Genomic DNA, 18435 nt, shown 5'->3' on the forward strand with positions numbered 1-18435 from the left:
AGTGATCATCACGCTGGAGACAGAGCCATGAGTATCACTGATGGATGGGGAGTGAGTTCCTCCAAGCGGGATGTCTGCAGACCGTGGGGAAGTGGGTGGTGGTCCAGAGGGAAAGCCAAGAGAAGGGGGGTGCCCAGGCTGAGGAGGCGTGAACGCTCCCAGGACGGCGAACCTTCCAGAGCCTGGCTTCCCTGTGAGGCGAGGTTAGCCTGGAGCTCCGTGAACCAAGCGTGGATGCCGTGGATGATTGCGAGGCAAGAGTGTCAAAACAGTACAGGACGCATGGAAGAGGACCCCCGCTGGGAGCCTGAGAAGTCACACGCAGCCCCGGCCCCCAGCCCACTCGGGAACACAGCGTGTCACAAGCACGAGAGCCATTTGGAAGCTGGACGCCCACACTCCTCACCCCGCAGGAGGCTCTGGCTCCCTGTACTAGCTGTTCCAGAGCCTCTGGGAGGACGACTGCGCTAGAACCAACTTCTGTAGGAAAATGGAGCGTGGGGGGCAGTCATGGTGCCAAGCTTGTGAGCTGGGATCCCCCAGGCCCATAAGGGGGGGCTGGCAACAACCAGCTCTGCACCCAGAGGGGTCCCGGCAGGAACTCGGCTTGAGCCGGGCTCTTAACGAAGGGTCTGTTGCTCTGACAGAGGTCTGGGGGCAGGGGAGAGTGAAAGCCTCACTCCTCAGAGCCTGAAAGCATGACATCAGCCAGGGCCAGCTGGCAGAGCCTCCATTTACCTCCTGACTTAAAGGTATGGGGTGCCTACGGCCCTGGTCTTTGACTACCTCGGCAACAAAGAGGCAGGACTGGTAAGCACCCCTGCTTCGGTGGGGCCCAGACAGGGACGGGAGCCCCATTAGCCCACGGCGGCCCACGTGGCAGAGCCAGAAGAGAAGCCGAGAGAGCGGCTCTCAGCCCAGCACAGGCCACGCTCTCCCTCCGGACTCATTATCAGTCGGCAGGTATGCTGGGACCCAGCTGTGCTCTCTGCACGGGACCAACAGTTGGGGAAGACACACAGAGTAGGTGTCATCCGAGAAGCAAGACCAACCCACGGGATGAACGGGAAACGCGAAAATGAGAGCAGCAGGTAGACCAGATGATTCACAAGAACAGACACTTGGTTTCCAAGCACAGTCCAGCCACTGTCCCCCAGTCGGGGTTAACGATCTTCAGACTCGCGTTAAGAATCATGACTGGTGCTGACGCCGATCCCCTGATGGCTGGGGGTGGGGGGTAGGGAACCGCAAGCAGAACACGAAATGATGGGATGCAAACAGCACTGGGCAGACCCAGGTGCTCACCGCTGCCTTCCCCTGGTCTGCCTTCGAGGACCGCTCTGGTCCGTCTCTAAGCATGCCTGAGAATCCATGCAGGGAGGTCGAGAGCGTCCCTCCGTGCCAGCTGCACAGGCCAGAGTGAGAGCTAGCAGGGAAGATAAAACACAACAGTCCCATCCAAGAGTGGGCGCGAGCGATCGGGTCCCTTGCCAACGCCGTGGCTTTTGCCTGCTTTTCCTTCAGTTCACATCAATTCCCAAGCACTAAGGCCCCTCTTCTCAGGATGTATCAGACTCGGAGTCCAGCCCCGGGCAGTGAGACCAGGACCGACTGAACCTGGCCTCACCCAACCTGCGAGCCTCGGTGCATCCTCCATGGGCCCCTTTCTGCTCTGAACCTCTAAGAACCCCAGTTCTGGGGGCCCAAGGTGGTTATGGTTTTGGGTTTGTTTTTGTTTTTTTCCACCTCTGAGTCAGGCCACAGAGTGATTTCTGGAAGAATTCCACTTGCATTTCAACCACAGGTGCCCCCGGAGCAGCCAAGGCCAGGGAGGGGCTCTCCCACGCTCTCCTGCCATGACGGCATGACGTGCTCGCTGGCGGTTGGTTTGAGGTTGGTTTCTTTGAGGTCCACAAATGATTCTCGGACTCCACTGGGAGAAGATGAACAGGAATAACCAAGAAACAAGGCTTCTCCAAAAGAGATCTGTACCACTGGGATTGCGCCAGCTCTGGCTGCAGTGTTCGGATTCCTGGTTGACCCCAGAAGCGGGCTGCATGGGCAGTGGGTCTAGGTCCAACCAGACATGGTAAGGGAAGCTTATCTCCCAGGGTGGGCAGAAACTCATTTCCCAGTTAGGCCTGAGCCTGCATTGATGGGCCAGAGGAACTGCTCATGTGCCCAAAGGGTAAACTTCTACGTGACCTCGGGGTTTAAGTGGTAGGAGTCCCAGGGAAAGTCTCTTCTGGGGATCTGGACCCTGTACTCACTGCACACCAATTCCACCTCACCACAACTCTATCCCTGCGGCCCCTGATGGCCAGAGTTTGTGAACTCCAGAACTAGCAGAACTTCAGGGATAAGAAAAAACTTACAGTTCTTTGGCTTTAGCTGTAATCGCTACATCTGAGACATCTGAATGTATCTGACTTTTAACTACATAATTTTATAATTTTTGTTTTCAAATACTTCCACACTTGCATAAAAGTTTTCACAAATTATACAGAAACTTCTGTCTACCCTTTATGCAGATTACCAATTCTTAATGCTTTGCTACACATGTCATTCTCTTTCCTCCCTATTATTTTTTTAAAAGATTTTATTTATTCATTTGACATAGAGAGATCACAAGCAGACAGAGAGGCAGGCAGAGAGAGAGAGAGGAAAGCAGGCTCCCCGCTGGGCAGAGAGCCCGAAGTGGGGCTCGATCTCAGGACCCTGAGATCATGACCTGAGCCGAAGGCAGATGCTTAACCCACTGAGCCACCCAGGCGCCCCTCTTTCTTCCATATTATTATTTATTTTTCTGAACCCTGTGAAATAGGCTGTGTCCATTATGGCTCTCCACCTCTTAACACTTCGGCATGTTTCTAGCAACAAAATTGTGTTTTTACATATCCATAGCACCATGACGGATTTCAGGAAATCGTAACATGGATACAATATTTATCTAGTTGACAGCCCATATTCCAATTTTGCCAACTGTCTCAACAATGTCTTTCTTGGGATTCTTTTCTCCTCCAGTATAGGAGCCAATCCAAGATCATGCTTTGCAATTTGGTTTTCAAGTTTGTGTAGTCTTCTTTAATCTTTCGTGACAATGATGCTTTTCAAGGATACTGGTGAGGTATTTTGTGGACTGCTCCTCGGTCTGGGCTCCTCTGGTTCCTCCCTCGTAGACTCGGGCCATGCACCTGGGTTGGGATGGTGTGTTCCTCCCAGGAAATCCCACGCGATGTCCATCTGTGCTACCTTGGAGATGCCAACCCTTTAACCGCTTCACTGGGATTATCATTCACATTCCATAGCATTTACCCATTTAATAATTCGGTGTGCAACCAAGAACAACCAGTTTCCAGACACTTTCTCCACCCCAGAAGAACCTCCCTAGACATTAGCAGCCCCTCCCATGTGCTCCCAGCCACAATCCTCGGCCAAGCTGCCCTCCGCCTCTGTCCATATAAATGCTGACGTATAGTGCGGGGTCTTTCATGACCGGCTTCCTTCCTCTGGTGTAATGTTTTCAAGGTCCAGGTCACGTTATTCTGTTCACTCAGTCAGGATGCTGCGTGATTTTTTTCCCTTTGCAAGTCACAAACCCTCTATGGAGGCACTTTAAGACCACGCAAATATCCTGCTCCCTACCAGAATTTCCCCCAGATTTAATTTGATGGCTATCACGTGAACCAGTCTTGATCAAAACGGTTTACTGGGTTTGATCATCTCCACGGTTCCCACCCCCCCCACAACTTCTCAGCCATTAGCTACACCACTTGAAGAGATGGGCGGTGGCCCTGCTCTTCTCAGCAAGCTCATGACTGTCCCAGTGATTTCCCCACAGAGCAGGTGCTCTGTCTCAGCGAGGGGGCAGCCAACATCCTCTGCTCCACGTCCCTCCCTGAAGCGGCTGGGACACCACCACCACCAAGGACTCCTCAGAGACAGCCCCCACCATCCCAGCTACAGTCCTGAGAACCCTGCCCCCCACTTCCTCTGAGCTGGGAAGGCTGAAGAGTGACACAAAAGCCTGCATCCCTTAGGTTTGGGTTCACTAGGTTCAAGGAACAAGGACTCCACCCCTACAACCGGAAATCACTAAGTGTTTAGCCTGGCTTGCACGCAACCGGGGTGCTAGGCGCCCGGCAAGGCAGAGGGTAGGTCACACACGGCCCCGACCCTCAAGGAAATGGTTCATGTAAGACTAAGACGACAGAGGGGCACCGGCTGGCTCAGTCAGAGGAACAAGCAACTCTAGATCTCGGTATTTTGAGTTCGACCTCCATGTGTGGTGTAGAGAGGACGTCAATAAATAAAACTTAAAATATATATATTTATAAAAGATTAAAACAACAGAAGAATCAGAATTTCCGGGGAACAAGGGGAATGTCCTGAGTGGTCCGACAGTCCTGGAAGGGGGAGTTCACCTCACAGAGGGGTCAAGGGGGCCATCTGTGGTAGGTTTTGACAGCCAGGCAGGTGCTACCCCCGATGGGGGGAGGCAATCCCAGGCACAGGGGCACCGTGGACTAAAGAAACCAGTGGGGGAGAGCAGGGCAAGTTCCCTGGGTCCCGAGGGCCCGGCGTGGAGTAGGAACTGGGCCTGTGGGTGGTGGGGAGCTGCCGAGGGCTTCACAGCAGAGCAAGTAGTCAGAGCTGAGATGCGAGCAAAGCTGTCATCTGGGGGCACAGACCGTGTTGGCCCAGAAACGTTGAGCCCCGGCTGCACTGACCGCCCTGTGACCCAGGAGGGCCCACATCTGTTGCATGGCTCCTGCAGCCAGGCCTGAGGGAGACACCTGTCACATGCACGGGCCCAGCCAGAGCTGGCCTATCCCCATAGGGAAGGTGCCTCTGCACCTGGGAAAACTCCCAGGGTTTGGCTTCTGTGCTGGTGCCTCGCTGTCCGTCTTCCTTCCTGGCTTCCAGATGCTTCTCACTCTCAGGAGCCTCCAGGCGACCTGCATGCATGTGCCCAGCCCACCCAAACACAGGCTCCTGCACCCCCCCCCCCTCCCCGTCGCCAGGCAGCAAGGCCAGAAGCTTCCTTGAAGGCACCTGTACTCACGTGTTCTTGTGACGTCACACGGCCCAGGATCTGCAAGAAGGTGGTCAGGAGTAAGACTGGAGGACGGGGCCGGGGGAGCACAAAGGACGGTCAAAGGGCCAAAAACCACAGAACGGGACACTGAAAAAGTGACTGTTCCAGTGTGTGCGGGGGGTCCCAGAAGACACAGCGGGCTGGGCGCCAGTGCTCCCCAGTAAAGCAAGGGTCACCATAAAGCAAGTCACTCGTACCGCTCGCTTCCGGGACACATGTGAGTCCGGCTCACACCCGCCGGCGATGGCGGCCTCCTGGTTGTGCGACCGCAGTGCTGGGAAGGGCTGACGGGTCTCCAGCCCACAGTCCCCCTCAGATCGCTGCAAGGCCCGCACACACTTTTAATTCAACAAGTGGCAAATACAGCAAATAGGCACGGAGGCAAATAGGCATGGAGGTGGCAGGACGGCCCTCTTGGGGAAAATGCGGGGACTGGAGCCGCCCTGAAGCTGCCTGGCCCCAGGATAGCTGGGCCATTTCCTTGGTGGAGTCTTGGGACAGGCTGTTCACGAAGACCACATTATTCCTGGCATAGGAGCTGGGCTTCCCAGTCAACAACGACCAAAGCCCATGGGGAGCTCGGCTCCCTCAGAGTGCTGCGGCCAGGCCTGTCCCACAGTCCAGCTTCCAGAACAGCCCTGGTCTCGTGTCAGCGCCTTCTGCCAAGAAAACAGCCTCTCCAGTGAATTTCAAAAAATGCCCAGTATATCCCTATGTTCTGCCATTTGAGTAAGAAAATACGGTCCCCACACCTTCACCTTAGCATCCCCTTAGAAACTCCGTTCCTGGTAAGCTCGGCTCAGCCTGGGGCACGGAGGCCCCGCACCCCGTTCTCTCGGGAAGCTCCCACACTGTAGGCCCAACGCACAGGCCTGGCCCCGGTGGTGGGGTCTCAAGGATCTGGGCCACTCGGAAGGTAAAGTTAAAGCCTGGGAGGGCATTTGTGTGTGCGACACACCTGCACACACATGCACACACACACACACACAGTCCTCACGGGTCCCTGCTCGCATCGCCTCTAGCCCAACAGTGAGGTGGGCTTCGGGCCCTGGGTTTGGGGGGCACCCCCAGCGTGTCGGACGTGTGAGCCAGGTCTCGGCTCTGAGGGACCAGGAAGTGCTTCCAGGGGTCCTGCCCACCCTGCGGGATGGGGGCACTGAGAGAACACCCCCAGAAACGACCTTGGGAACAAAGAACATTCGGTCAATGCTAACTAGTGGTTAAGAGAACACAATGACCTTGTGAGGTGGCCAAGCACGAGTCCTGAGCTCCCGTCCCGCAGAGGCTCAGAGAGGTGAGGGGACCTGCTCAGAGTTCTGTGCTCTTGAGAACCAGAGCCAACTCGGAAACTGCCTCCAGCTTCCATGACACTTGGGGCTTCAAAAATCAGGACCCACCGCTGGAAATGTTACTCCGTTCCCTGCCGTCCAGGTCGTTCTGTCCAGCCCATTGCTCACTTCCCAGCCAACCAGTTCTGGTGGAAAGCATTCCCTCACCACTGTGACCACATGAGGGGGGCCCTTCCTCCACACTCACACACCCATTTACTACAGCGCACCCCCTGTCAGCCAGTCAGCCCTGCCAGAGGCGCTCGGAAGTCACTCTCCTTGGCTCAGCACTTGGTGACACTCACTGGAAACGCGGACTTCCCTAGTAGCACCCGCTGGCTGACCACTTCCAGCAGCTTGGTCCCTTGCAACATCTCAGAGCAAACAGGGATGCTGTTGTTGCTACTGAACATGACCTGGTCACCCCTGGCCCAAGCCGCGGCAGGACACATCCCACGGGAGACGCACGGAGCAGCTGTCACTCGGCTTCTGAGAGTGGCAATGTGCTGACCCCGTTGCCACCCCTGACACAGTGCCTCGTGGACACTGATTATTAACGATCCTGCGGGAACCCCACTGCCTCAGGCATCTCCCAGCACGTCACCGTTGTGAAAACACATCAGTAATTGCATTAGACTAACAGAGCCCTACGGGAAGGAGGTTCACTGGAGACAATGCTGGTTCCATTTTTCCGATTACAAAAGTAATATGTTTTGTGTTTGTTTTAGAAAATTTGGGAAATGCGTAAAAGTATAAAGAAGAAAATAGCCCCCAGGCGCTCCCCACCTGTATGTAAATCTCCCAGGGTCGCCTGGATTTATCTACCCGTCTGTCTTCTACCTTGTACATGCTTGATTTTAAGATTGCACTGATCAGAGGTGCCTGGGTGGCTCAGTGGTTTAGGCTCTGCCTTTAGCCCAGGTCATGATCTCAGGGTCCTGGGATCGAGCCCCACACCTGGGCTCTCTGCTCAGCAGGACACCTGCTTCCCCCCCACCCACTCTCTGCCTGCCTCTCTGCCTACTTGTGATCTCTCTCTCTGTCAAATAAATAAATAAAATATTTATTAAAATAATAATAATAATTTAAAAATAAATTTTAAAAAAGATTGCACTGATCAGGAAACACACCATGAACTGAGCAACAACTTTTTAGGAAAGAAAGTAAGAAAAGAAAGAAACCATTTCTCTTGATAGCAGTCTCACATTCAGAAACATCCACATCTGGGGGAAAGAAGTGCCTTAGAATCCAGGAAATGCAAAAGATGTGAAATCCTACAGACCACACAATTTCAAACTACGTTTTTCTCATTTCTTCCTACAGCTTGCTGTTCCTCATCAGAAAGTCTTTGTAAACACATTTCAATGGGTAAATAATATTCTATCATCCTTCTATTGTTGTCATCTGGGTTTTTTTTATAATACTGTTTTTATAGTCATCTCTATGCCTCACGTGGGCTCGAACTCATGACCCCGAGATGGAGAGTCGCCTGCTCCACCCACTGAGCCAGCCAGGCGCCCAGGTTTGTTTATAATTTTCAATGTTATAAATAAGGCTTTGTGGCATATCTTTATGCCTAACTTTCTGTGCCTGTTTTTGATTGTTTTCTTAGGATGAGTTCCTGCAAGTGGAATTACTGACTTAAAGGGTATGAACATTTGAAGACTCTTTTTTTTTTTTTAATATTTTATTTATTTATTTGGCAGACAGAGATCACAAGTAGGCAGAGAGGCAGGCAGAGAGAGAGAGAGGAGGAAGCAGGCTCCCTGCCGAGCAGAGAGCCCGATGCGGGGCTTGATCCCAGAACCCTGAGATCATGACCTGAGCCAAAGGCAGAGGCTCAACCCCCTGAGCCACCCAGGCGCCCCTGAAGACTCTTGATACGTAAAGTATCAAGCCAAACTGGCTTCCGGGAAAGATGTCCCAATTTACATTCCTATCAGTGACACATAAAAGCCCCTTCTCTTTCCGTGGCATTGATTCTTATCCCAGCCCTCCCCCCACAAAAAAGCAAGTAATACACAGTTTTTTAAAAATCAAATAGGGGGAAAAGGGCTTTTAGGGGAAAGCAACAGTTGCCTGTACTCAGAGCTCTCCCTGCCGAGTCCAGCTTTCCCGAAGGCAAGCACTTCTATTTATGGAACCCCGTCATGAACGAGGCTCTGTTCTAGGGTGCAGAGATACAGCGATGAACAGAACAGACCCAAACCAGCCAAACAAACAAAAAACAGACAATAGAGAAAATTAGTTAAATATACACTATGTTTGACAGCAACAGTGCTCTCGAGGAAAAGGAAGTAGGGAAAGGTAGGGCGTGTGGGGCGGAGGGGGAGTGGGGAGGAAGGGGAGAGCTGCCGTCTTAAGTGAGATCATCTAGGAAGGTGTCTGGGCTGAACTGTGTCCCCTCAAAACCCACACATTGAAATCCTCACCCCCAGCTCTTAAGACTGTGACTGTATTTGGAGATAAGATGTTTTTTTTGTTTGTTTTTAAGATTCTTTTATTTATTTGGGTGGGGAGGGCAGAGGGAGAGAAGCTCAAGCAGACTCCCTCCTGCAGGGAGCCCGACATGGGGCATGATCCCATGACCCCGAGATCATGACCCAAGCTGAAGAAGCCAAGAGTCAGATACTCAACCAGCTGAGCCTCTGGGTGCCCCTGGAGGTTAGACCTTTAAAGAGGTGATTAAGTTAAAATGAGGTCTTTGGGTGGACCCTAACCCAGGACGACTTGTGTCCTTAAAAGAAGGGGAAATTAGGACACAGACACACGCACGCACAGAGCAAAGACAGGGAGAGGACAGAGAGAGCACGGCCATCTACAAGCCAGGCAGAGGCCTCAGGAGAAGCCAGCCCAGCCTACAGAAGCATGAAGATAAATTCCTGTTGCTTAAGCCACCCCCTCTGTGGTACATGTTAAGAGGAACCCAGCACCCACAAAACAGCCGTGTGGCCTTGAGGCTGTGGCTCTGTAGCAGGTCCTGAATGTGTGAGCCACATATATATCTGTGGGACAAGCCCGCCAGGCAGAAGGAACAGCAGACAGCACTGCTCTGAGGTGCGAAGGTGGCTCCTAAAATGGGGGCACCTGGGTGGCTCAATTGGTTAAGTGTCTGCCTTCGGCTTGGGTCATGATCCTGGGGTCCTGGGATCAAGTCCCACATCAGGATCCATGCTCGGTGGGGAGTCTGCTTCTCCCTCTCCCTCTGCCTCTCCCCACCTCTCGTGTGTGTTCTCTCTCTCTGCTCTATTTCTTCCTTAAGTAAACAAATAAAATCTTAAAAAATCAACAAATAAAATAAAATATCCAAGGAATGGCAAAGAGGCCAGTAGGGCTGGAACAGAGTGAGCAAGAGTGAGAGCAGCGGGAGGTGAATCCAAAGGACGGTGGACAGAGGACGCTCTGGAGCTGCAGGCCCTGGTGTGGGGCTGGTCTAAACTGAGACATGCTGTAAGACTCTGAACACATGGTATGTAAAAAAGAAATATTAAACATATCCTTAACAATTGTGATTGACATGCACTGGATGATAAATTTATTGGGGATATTGAGTTAAACAAAATATACTAGGGGGGTGCCTGGGTGGCTCAGTGGGTTAAAGCCACTCAGGTCATGATCCCAGGGTCCTGGGATCGAGCCCCACATCGGGCTCTCTGCTTAGCAGGGAGCCTGCTTCCTCTCTCTCTGCCTGCTTCTCTGCCTACTTGTGATCTCTGTCAAATAAATAAATAAAATCTTAAAAAAAAAAATATATATATATATATATATATATATATATATATATATATATACTAGGTAAAGTTAATTTCACCTGTTCCTTTTAGTGTTTTATGATATAGGTACCAGAAAATTTTAGATTATACCTGAGGCTCATCTTACCTTTCTTCGGGAAAGTTCTGGCCCCAGCCCTTGTGGGTTATGATAAAACCTTGAGGTTTGGCTCTGGGTGATGCAGAGCTGAGCCGTTGGAGGGTTTCCAGCTCAAAAAAATGACCTGATCTGACTCACTCATGATTTCAAAGGATAGTCCTGGTGGCCATGTTGAAAAGAGACCACTAGGAACATCAATAAAGGTGAGCAGACCATGGCAACCATTCAGGAGAAGATGGGGCTTGGACCAGCAAGGCAGAAGCAGCGTGGTAAGAAGTGGTCAGACACTGAATAGATTTTGAAAGCAGAGCCAAGAGCGTTTCCTGACAGATTGGGCGTGGGGTGTGAGAACAAGAGGAGTCAAGGATGAGACCGGGTTTATGCCTGAGCTCCTGGATGGATGCCATTTGCTGCAAGGGGGGCGAAGGAGGGAGAAGCAGGTCTGGGGAAGAACAGCGGGAGCTTGGTTTAGGTGAGTTAGTGTCGGATGCCTTGTGGTTTCCAAGTGGAGGTGTGCGGAAGTCAGTTGGGTATAAGACTCCAGAGTCCAGGGGGAGGTCCAAGTTGGAGATCTGGCTTTGGGAGTGGTCATTCTAAAGATGCAACTAAAAGCCAGGAGACACCATCAAAGGAGCCGGTGTAGGCAGGAAGAAGAGCAAGGTCAAAGAGAAGGCCAAGATCAAGAGCCTCAAGTGCCCCAGGGATCCCCAAGTTTGGAGGCTGCCAAGATGAGCAAGGGAGACGGAGAAGGAGCTGTGAGGTACAGAGTAAACCAAGAGAGGGAAGTGTTCCAGAAGCCAGAGGAAGACAGTGTTTTCAAGGAGGGCGTGGGGACTGTGTCTGGTGCTACGGAGCACTCCAGGAGGAGGAGATAGAGACCTGGGCATGGGATTTAGCAACCCGGAGGAGCTTGGGATCCTGCAAAGTACAATTCAGCTGAGTGGCGGAGACCACGGGTGCAGAACGACCACAATGGGTTCAAGAGAAAGCGAGCGGAGAGGGATTGGTGGCAGCCAATCCAGGAACTCCTGCAGGGACCTGTACTGTAAGGGGGAGCAGGGAAAGAGCAGTGGCGGGAGGGGGGTGGAAGATCAAAACAAGCTATTTTTAAAAGGGTGGGGGGACAATGTCAGCATGGACGGACACTGCTGGGACTGAACCAGTCGGTAAAGAAACAACGGTGATGTCAGAAAGAGTGGGAATTCTTCTGATGTTTTTCTAACCTCCGGCGTATACTTATATTGCTTTTTCATGTTTTATCAACATTAGGCATTGACTTTCTGCTATGGTATGTAAGATTAGCTGACTGACATCAGCCCTCAACTTCCCGCTGCTCTTGTTCCAATATTATCCCAGTATATCATCGTCCCACAATTGTCCCACTGTCCCAACATAGCCCTATTTCGGTTCATCCACCGATCACCTTGGTACCCTTTATTTCTTGGTCTACAAACTACTGACAGCATCTCTTGACAACGCCCCCAACTTTATACGGGGAGAGGAGTCACACCTCTCCCCTACCCTCTCTGCGTCAGTCAGCTTTGCAGGGTGCCCTAGGGTGGTAACGATGCCAGCTGCTGCAAGATCTTGGCAACTCACGCTTATTTCTTAGCCCTATGATGTGCCGTTCCCTGTTTCTGATGCCCTTTTGATTCTGGGAAGCAGCCTGAAGAGCAGCCTCCCTCTGAGACCTGCCACTCTCACGAGAGCACAAGAAGACCAATGCCAGAACCTCACAAGGCCCCTTAAAGTGTCTGCTCGGTCATGGCCTATGTCACTGCCACTCACATCCAACTGGCCAGAGCAAGTCACGTGGCCAAGCCTGTTATCAGCGCACACGGAAGAAGGATCCCCCTTCCCCAGGAAGCATGGCAAGCCACATAGCGTCAGGCACAGATGTGCCATCCTCTTTTCAGGGAGGACAGTGAATAATAGAGAATAATAATCTATCACAATCCACCTGCCGACTTCTACGGGCCATAGTTTTCCTTTTATGTTGTCAAGATGGAAAAACTTTACATCTTCCTTTATAGCTATTATTAAGCAGTCTTCAGCGCCTTGTCTGTGGTTGCTTTTAAAAGCTGAAAACCACTGAGCAGCATTTATATTATTATGACTAAGCAAATATTCTTTGCTGCAGAGTCAAAGCGGTGCTAAGAGCCCATACTGTGCACCACAGTTCCAATGACACAGACTCTATGCGCCTCGAAGAGCCTTTTTTATATTCCATCATTTGCTCCATATCAGGCCACATTTTGATCTGCTTCATATTTGAGCTATGCCTTCCCTGAAAAATTTTTGGTCTCCCTGAAATCACTCATTACCTCTCTTTTTTTTATTGTTGGTGGAAGAAACATGTGTTTTCTACACCCTATCCCCAATACCTTCCAAATCCTTTCTCATTCCATTTATTGTTTGGAATATTTTTATTCTTCTTTTTTGAAGTCTGTTGACCTTCTGATCTAATTGGGCATTTTGCTTCACTTTTGGATTTTAATGCTTTTCCAGAGCCTTTTGTCTTTACTGTTGTTACTAATTGCCTTCCTTTTTTTTTTTTTAATCAAATGTTTAATTTCTGGCAGTCCCAATAATACTCTTAGCTCTATGGAATGTTCCCTTTTCACACCATTCTCAGAAAACTCTTCCTTGGGGCCTTCATCTTCCCACTCTAAAGAAGACTGACTGCTCTCAGGCCTGCTGAATGATTTTATCCTCGATTTTCATGGCTGCCCTGAATCGGATCCCTTGTTTCCTGGATCTCGTATCTTCTCTCTTGGTTTACTCTCTGGTTTTACTGAAATACATACTTAAATAACTTCCTTTAAAAGGTTGAATACGATGTAAATTTCCTGGATCCTTGCATGCTTGGGACCACTGTACTTACATATAAAATAAAGGCATTGGACCAGATGATCTCCAATGTCTATTCCAGGAGTATAATTCTAGTCAATATTCATTCACATATACTATACTATATCAAGGAGAAATTTAAAATGGTTGCTACTTTCAAGGAACTTACATTTACAGAAGCAAAAAATAAACTCTTGAAACAATTAAAAAAAAAAAGTCAGCAATAGATGCCACAAGATAGGGCAATAATCATCAGCAGTTTGGGCCTCGGGGCTAGAAGAAAGACAGAAACTGAGCCATCCCATGATTCTTTTGCTACGGAGGCAAGACTTTAGTTGGGTGTCAAAGGGTAGGCAGTATATTAGAGATAGACTAAATATTTATGAATATCCAACAGTCGATTTATGGCTAACATTAGTCTGAAGGAATGGGTAATGGTCAAGGGAAGCGCTCCCCCCATCACTTCCCTGTCGCCATCTGAGTCACCAACATTTTCGTTGCACCAACTCAATCAATAAAGATAAAATTTTTAAGTATGAAAGTATAATTTTGTCTGTAACCTAACAGACAAACTTTCCATCCATTCTGGGGCATAACAATTAATTTTCATCACATATGTAAAGAATTGTGTATAAACTTATAAATGCCCTGTTTTTTGGACTGTGAAATTACTGACCATGGATATTTTTTAAGATTTTAAAGATTTATTTGCTGATTTGTTTGAGAGAGAGTATATGCACACTGTGCGCACGGGCAGGGGGAGGGATAAAGGGAGAGGGAGAGAGAAGCCCATCTCAAGACCCTGAGATCATGACCTGAGCCGAGGAAACCAAGAGTCGAATGCTTAACCAACTGAGCCACCCAGGCACCCCTATTGTCATCCATTTTTAAAATTTCTTTTGTATTGTTCCAATGAGGAGTCAGAGTGACCACAAATCACAAATCAGAAATCCCGGGAGAGGAAACATCCTCGACAGAGTGACAGCACTGTCACTTATATCGACAAGTCGCCGGGGATTGTAAGGACTGGGCTTCTCACACTAGAGACACCTGTCAGAGGAACCACATGCCTGCCTCCAGCCACCCCCCACCCCACCCACTCTGTCCCATTTGATTTGCAGATGTGGAAAAGACTTGCAGAGGAGCAAGTTTCCAGAAAAAAGAACCAATCTTGGGGCCAAAGGTCTGACCCATTTTCAAAGAGTGGAAGTAAAGTGAGGGTAGCAAGGGCTTGCGGCCCTGTGGCTGACTCCCTAGGCAGGGTCTCACCTCCTACAACACCTCTGGGAGGCTTTCTCTGGACCCCACGTCCTTCTAGGAAGAAGTAACTGTGCTCAAACACTCTGTTCTTGCTGCCTTGACAGCATTTATCAAATCCAAACTAAGTTTGCCTCCATGTTCCCATAGTCTCTGACACCTGGACTGACTTACTCATCCTCACGCCCCTGCGCCTGGTAGGTAGTGGGTGCTCTGTGCTGGTTGAATGAATGAGAGCACATGCATTGAAAAAAAGCTGCATTTCATCAAAGGGCAGAGCCCGACATCAATATTCAGTTTTCATGGGAGCTTCAGATAAGCCACAAGGACCTGGCAGAGCCTGGCAGAGGGGATCTAGGCCAAGGAGATGATTTCCAGGTACTGAGGCCACTCACACCGCTCATGGAGGACAAATAAAACAAAACAACAACAACAACAACAAAAAAAAAAAGCCAACAGAACAGAACACACCTACAAGTTTTGCGTGGCCTGCATTGTCACCCTGGGCTCCACTGCAGAGAGATCCACAAGGACTCAAAGCCAAGGTCCTGGAGAGTGTCCAACACATCCAGTGGTGGGGGGCAGTGCTCAGCCCTGCAGAAGGGCCAGGGGCAAGAGGAACCCACTCTCCCAGGAGCACTGCCTCTTTGCCCAACCGCTGAGCTTTCTAGAATTTCATACGGTCCTCTCCACAGTCCAGAGTGAAAGGCATCCTTGACTTACAGATGAGAAACACCACCCAGGATCAGGAGCCCCTCCCTGGGAGTGCAGAAGCCAGCCGGGTGGGGGGAGGAGGGGTGGAGCTGTGCGCCTGCCAACCAGACAATGACAAGCAAAACAAAACGGGGTGGGGTGGGGGGGTGGGGGGGTGTTCCTGTATTCGGTCCTTGAAAATTCAGAAAACTGTACACCCTTGGCTCACCTGTTTTATTACTTTTGCATTTGCTAATTTCCCCTTTATTTTCTTCTGGCTTCTCAGAAAGTATTACTAGAAAAATCCCATAGGATTCTGATCTAACAAAGGGAGGTGCAAAGAGGGAAGACAGAGCTGGATGCCAGGGGCAGAGGCATAACCCAGGGTGGGGAGAGCTGGGAAAGCCAGTACAGCCTGGAGGTGGGCAGCTAGTTGCTGCCTCCTGCATCGGTCTGCCGTGGGCAGGGGCGGAGGGGAGAGATCCCCTCACCCAGCAGCTTGGGACGACCCCTCCCAAACGGGAACGCAATGCATCTAATTCTGCAAAAGACCATACAAGGTGCCGTTTACTTCACTTTTTTTTAAAAAAAGGGGAATGAAGACCCATCCCAGACCGTGATCTTCAGGTCCTCAGAGACTAGGCGGTGCGTTTGTACTCCAGCAGGTGGGAATTTCTGACGCAAACTAACAACAGCTAGCTGTCCCCGCGGCGTCTAACTGTGGGGACAGCCGGCCTGGTGACACGGCCCTGGGCCGGGGGAGGGGACGGAGGGGACAGGCTGCTGGACTCGCCGCCAGGGGGGAGCACCGCTGCCGCCCACCTAACTTCCTGCTCAGACAGATCTGCAAGCCCGGCCTCCGCAGCCACCCAGGGCACAAGCAGAAGCAAGCACCGAAGGGAAAGTGAACGCGACCCGCGTGGACGGGCGTGACCTTCGCTACCCTGGCCACGCACCGCCCCAGGGAGCCGGCTAAGCGCGAGGCCGTGAGAAAGGCCATAGTAAATCAGCAAACGGCTTCCAGCTGACCTCTGTTCTTGGGAATTTGGAGCCAGGCGCTGGCAACTGGCTGGGGCGGGGGCAGGCTCTCTCCTGGGGAGGGCACAGAGGTGGCTACCGCTCTAGTCCCGCACGCACTTGGGGTGCGGGGGGGCCTCCCGGCAAGAACAGCGGATGCCAAGCAAGCAAGCAAGCAAGCAAGCCGGGAGTTGGGGGAGGGCACGCAGACAGAGATTTGCGGTTGGGTCAGGAGAGGGAGTGTCAGGGAAACTTCTCTCTGCAACCTTGAGCACCCCTACCTCTGTAATGGGACTCTTAAAATTTGGGACACTGGGAGCAACAGGGCCTCCTCCGGGCACAGAGTTATATCGGCGCGCTCCCCACTTTCTTGAGAGCCGAAGGGAGCTATGGGGTCACCTCTGGCCGAGAGTGGTCCAAACCCACAGGAATTCAAACTGATGAGACCGTCCCCCTCCCCGGGTGCTGGCGGAATCGCGGACACCCCGGAAGGAGGCAGGGGACACTCGCCCCCGCACGGTCCGCACCCCGCGAAGACAGTAGGGCTCGCGGGGTGTCTCCAAAGCCCGGCTAGTCCCCCTCTTCCCGACCTCGACGGACCTCTCTAACGCCCGGGAGCTCCACGCCGCCGCGCTCCCCCGGCTGGGCCCCCAGCCCCTCGAAGAAAGGGGCTCCCAGGAGCGCGCGCTAGGGGCAGGATTCCGGGGCGTCTGGAGCGGAGGCTCGCGGGGGCCGGGGGAGCCGCCAGCTGGCCCGGGGTCCCCAGTAAAGTTCCGGCTCTTGGGGCCGCACCATCGCGCTCACAGGTGGGAGGAGGTAAAGGGCGGGTCAGGGAGCCCCAAGCGACGCCTCCCCCCGGGCGCCCACTCCGCAAGCCTTGGCCACCCGCCTGGGGGCGCTGGGAGCGCGGGCCGGAGCGCGCGCGGGCGCCACCCGAGGGCGTCCCCCGGTGCCCTCCGCGGAGGGGCTCGGGGCGCAGGTGTCGCGAGCGCCGCTGCGTCTTACCCAATCCCGGCACGAAGGTGTTGAGGAAGAGGCAGATGACGGCCACCGGGAAGGGCATGTAGGGGATGGCGGCGCGCAGGGGGCCCTTCTTCTCGCGGACCTGCACCACCACCCCGCTGGACGAGGACGCGGCGCGGGGGTCAGCCGCCGCCACCGCCGCCGCCGCCGCCGCCGTCTCGGCGTCTTTGTGCGAGGGCTCCATGGCGGGGCGCGCACAGGGGCGGGTGGCGGCGGCTCTGGGCCCCGGGCTCCGCGCCGAGCTCAGGCGGCCAGCGTGCTCCGGCGCCGCCCGGCTCGCCGAGAACCCCGCACTCCCGCGTCCCCACGCGCCCGGCCCTCTGCCGCGCGCTGCGCCGCGCCCACACCCCGGCGCGGGGCGGAGAGAGCGGCGCGACACTCGGCGACAGCGCTCCGACGCCCCTCCCCGCCAGGCCCCTTCCCCGCCCTTCTCCCCGCCTCCCCCCACGAAACGCCACTTGCCGATCCCGGCGGAGGCAGGAAAGTAGAAGAGGAACGCGGAGGGAGCTCGTGCGGTGCAGGTCCTGGGAGGGATGGACGCAGCTCGCCCCCGGGAACAGGTGAGCCGGGCGCGAGTCTCTGCCCGGGGCACCGCGAACGGGGCTGGTGTGCTCGGCGGGCCCTGTCGCGAAAGCCACACAGCGCTGGGCGGAGGGAGGCCAGGGGCGCACAGCTCTAAAGGGATTTCGTTCCAGTCGATAATAGTGCTGAAAGCAGGAGACGCGGCTTTTCAGACTGGGTCACGACTGGTTAAGATGGGACCGTCCCCTACAGACAGACAGACACACACACACACACATACATACACACACACGGAAGGCGGTTAGAAATGCGGGATGTTGGGAACCAAGCTGTGAACTGTCCTGGAGGAAAACCTGGCCTTTTGTGTGCTCGACGTGGTGATTCAAAAGCCAGCGGGGACACAGCGCCGTCTGGTGTTGACAATGTGACAGTTTGTAGAAGCGAGAGGGTTCACCCGTGGCAGGAGCCCCTGTACTGAATTAGGGTTTGGGGGGGATTTTTTTAAGTGGGCTCCCTGCCCAGCATTGGAGCTCAACGCAGGCTCCAACTAGGACCCTGAGGTCAAGACCTGAGTTGAGATCAGGAGTCCGAGGCTTATACAAATGAGGTACCCAGGCACCCCTGAATTAGGGTTTTTGAATAATGCTGCCCTGACCTCTACACCTGGAAAAGTGATAGGTTGAAAGCAACCATCTCTTACCTTAGGGAGACGTTTTGTGAGTTGGAATTACCCAGATATTAAGGGAACAGTCTGGATGATCAGAAGAAGGCAAATCC

General features: G+C 52.8%; 1 protein-coding gene across 2 annotated transcripts in view; it reads right to left on the reverse strand.

Annotated features, from left to right (window-relative positions):
• STUM (stum, mechanosensory transduction mediator homolog) overlaps nucleotides 1-17492 on the reverse strand; it is a 49436-nt gene extending 31944 nt beyond the window's left edge. The window contains exons 1-2 of one of the 2 annotated variants that reach the window (XM_059145913.1): nucleotides 17119-17492; nucleotides 5066-5095 (exon numbers count right to left, since the gene is read on the reverse strand). In XM_059145913.1, the coding sequence (XP_059001896.1) occupies nucleotides 5066-5095; nucleotides 17119-17320 (232 nt within the window). In that variant the 5' untranslated portion in view covers nucleotides 17321-17492. The remainder of the gene's footprint in view (nucleotides 1-5065; nucleotides 5096-17118) is intronic. The other variant, XM_059145914.1, reaches the window with a different exon arrangement.
• Between the last annotated feature and the right edge of the window lie 943 nt (nucleotides 17493-18435).

The sequence above is a fragment of the Mustela lutreola genome, chromosome 14, assembly GCF_030435805.1.
Source record: "Mustela lutreola isolate mMusLut2 chromosome 14, mMusLut2.pri, whole genome shotgun sequence".
Taxonomy (NCBI): Eukaryota; Metazoa; Chordata; class Mammalia; order Carnivora; family Mustelidae; genus Mustela; species Mustela lutreola.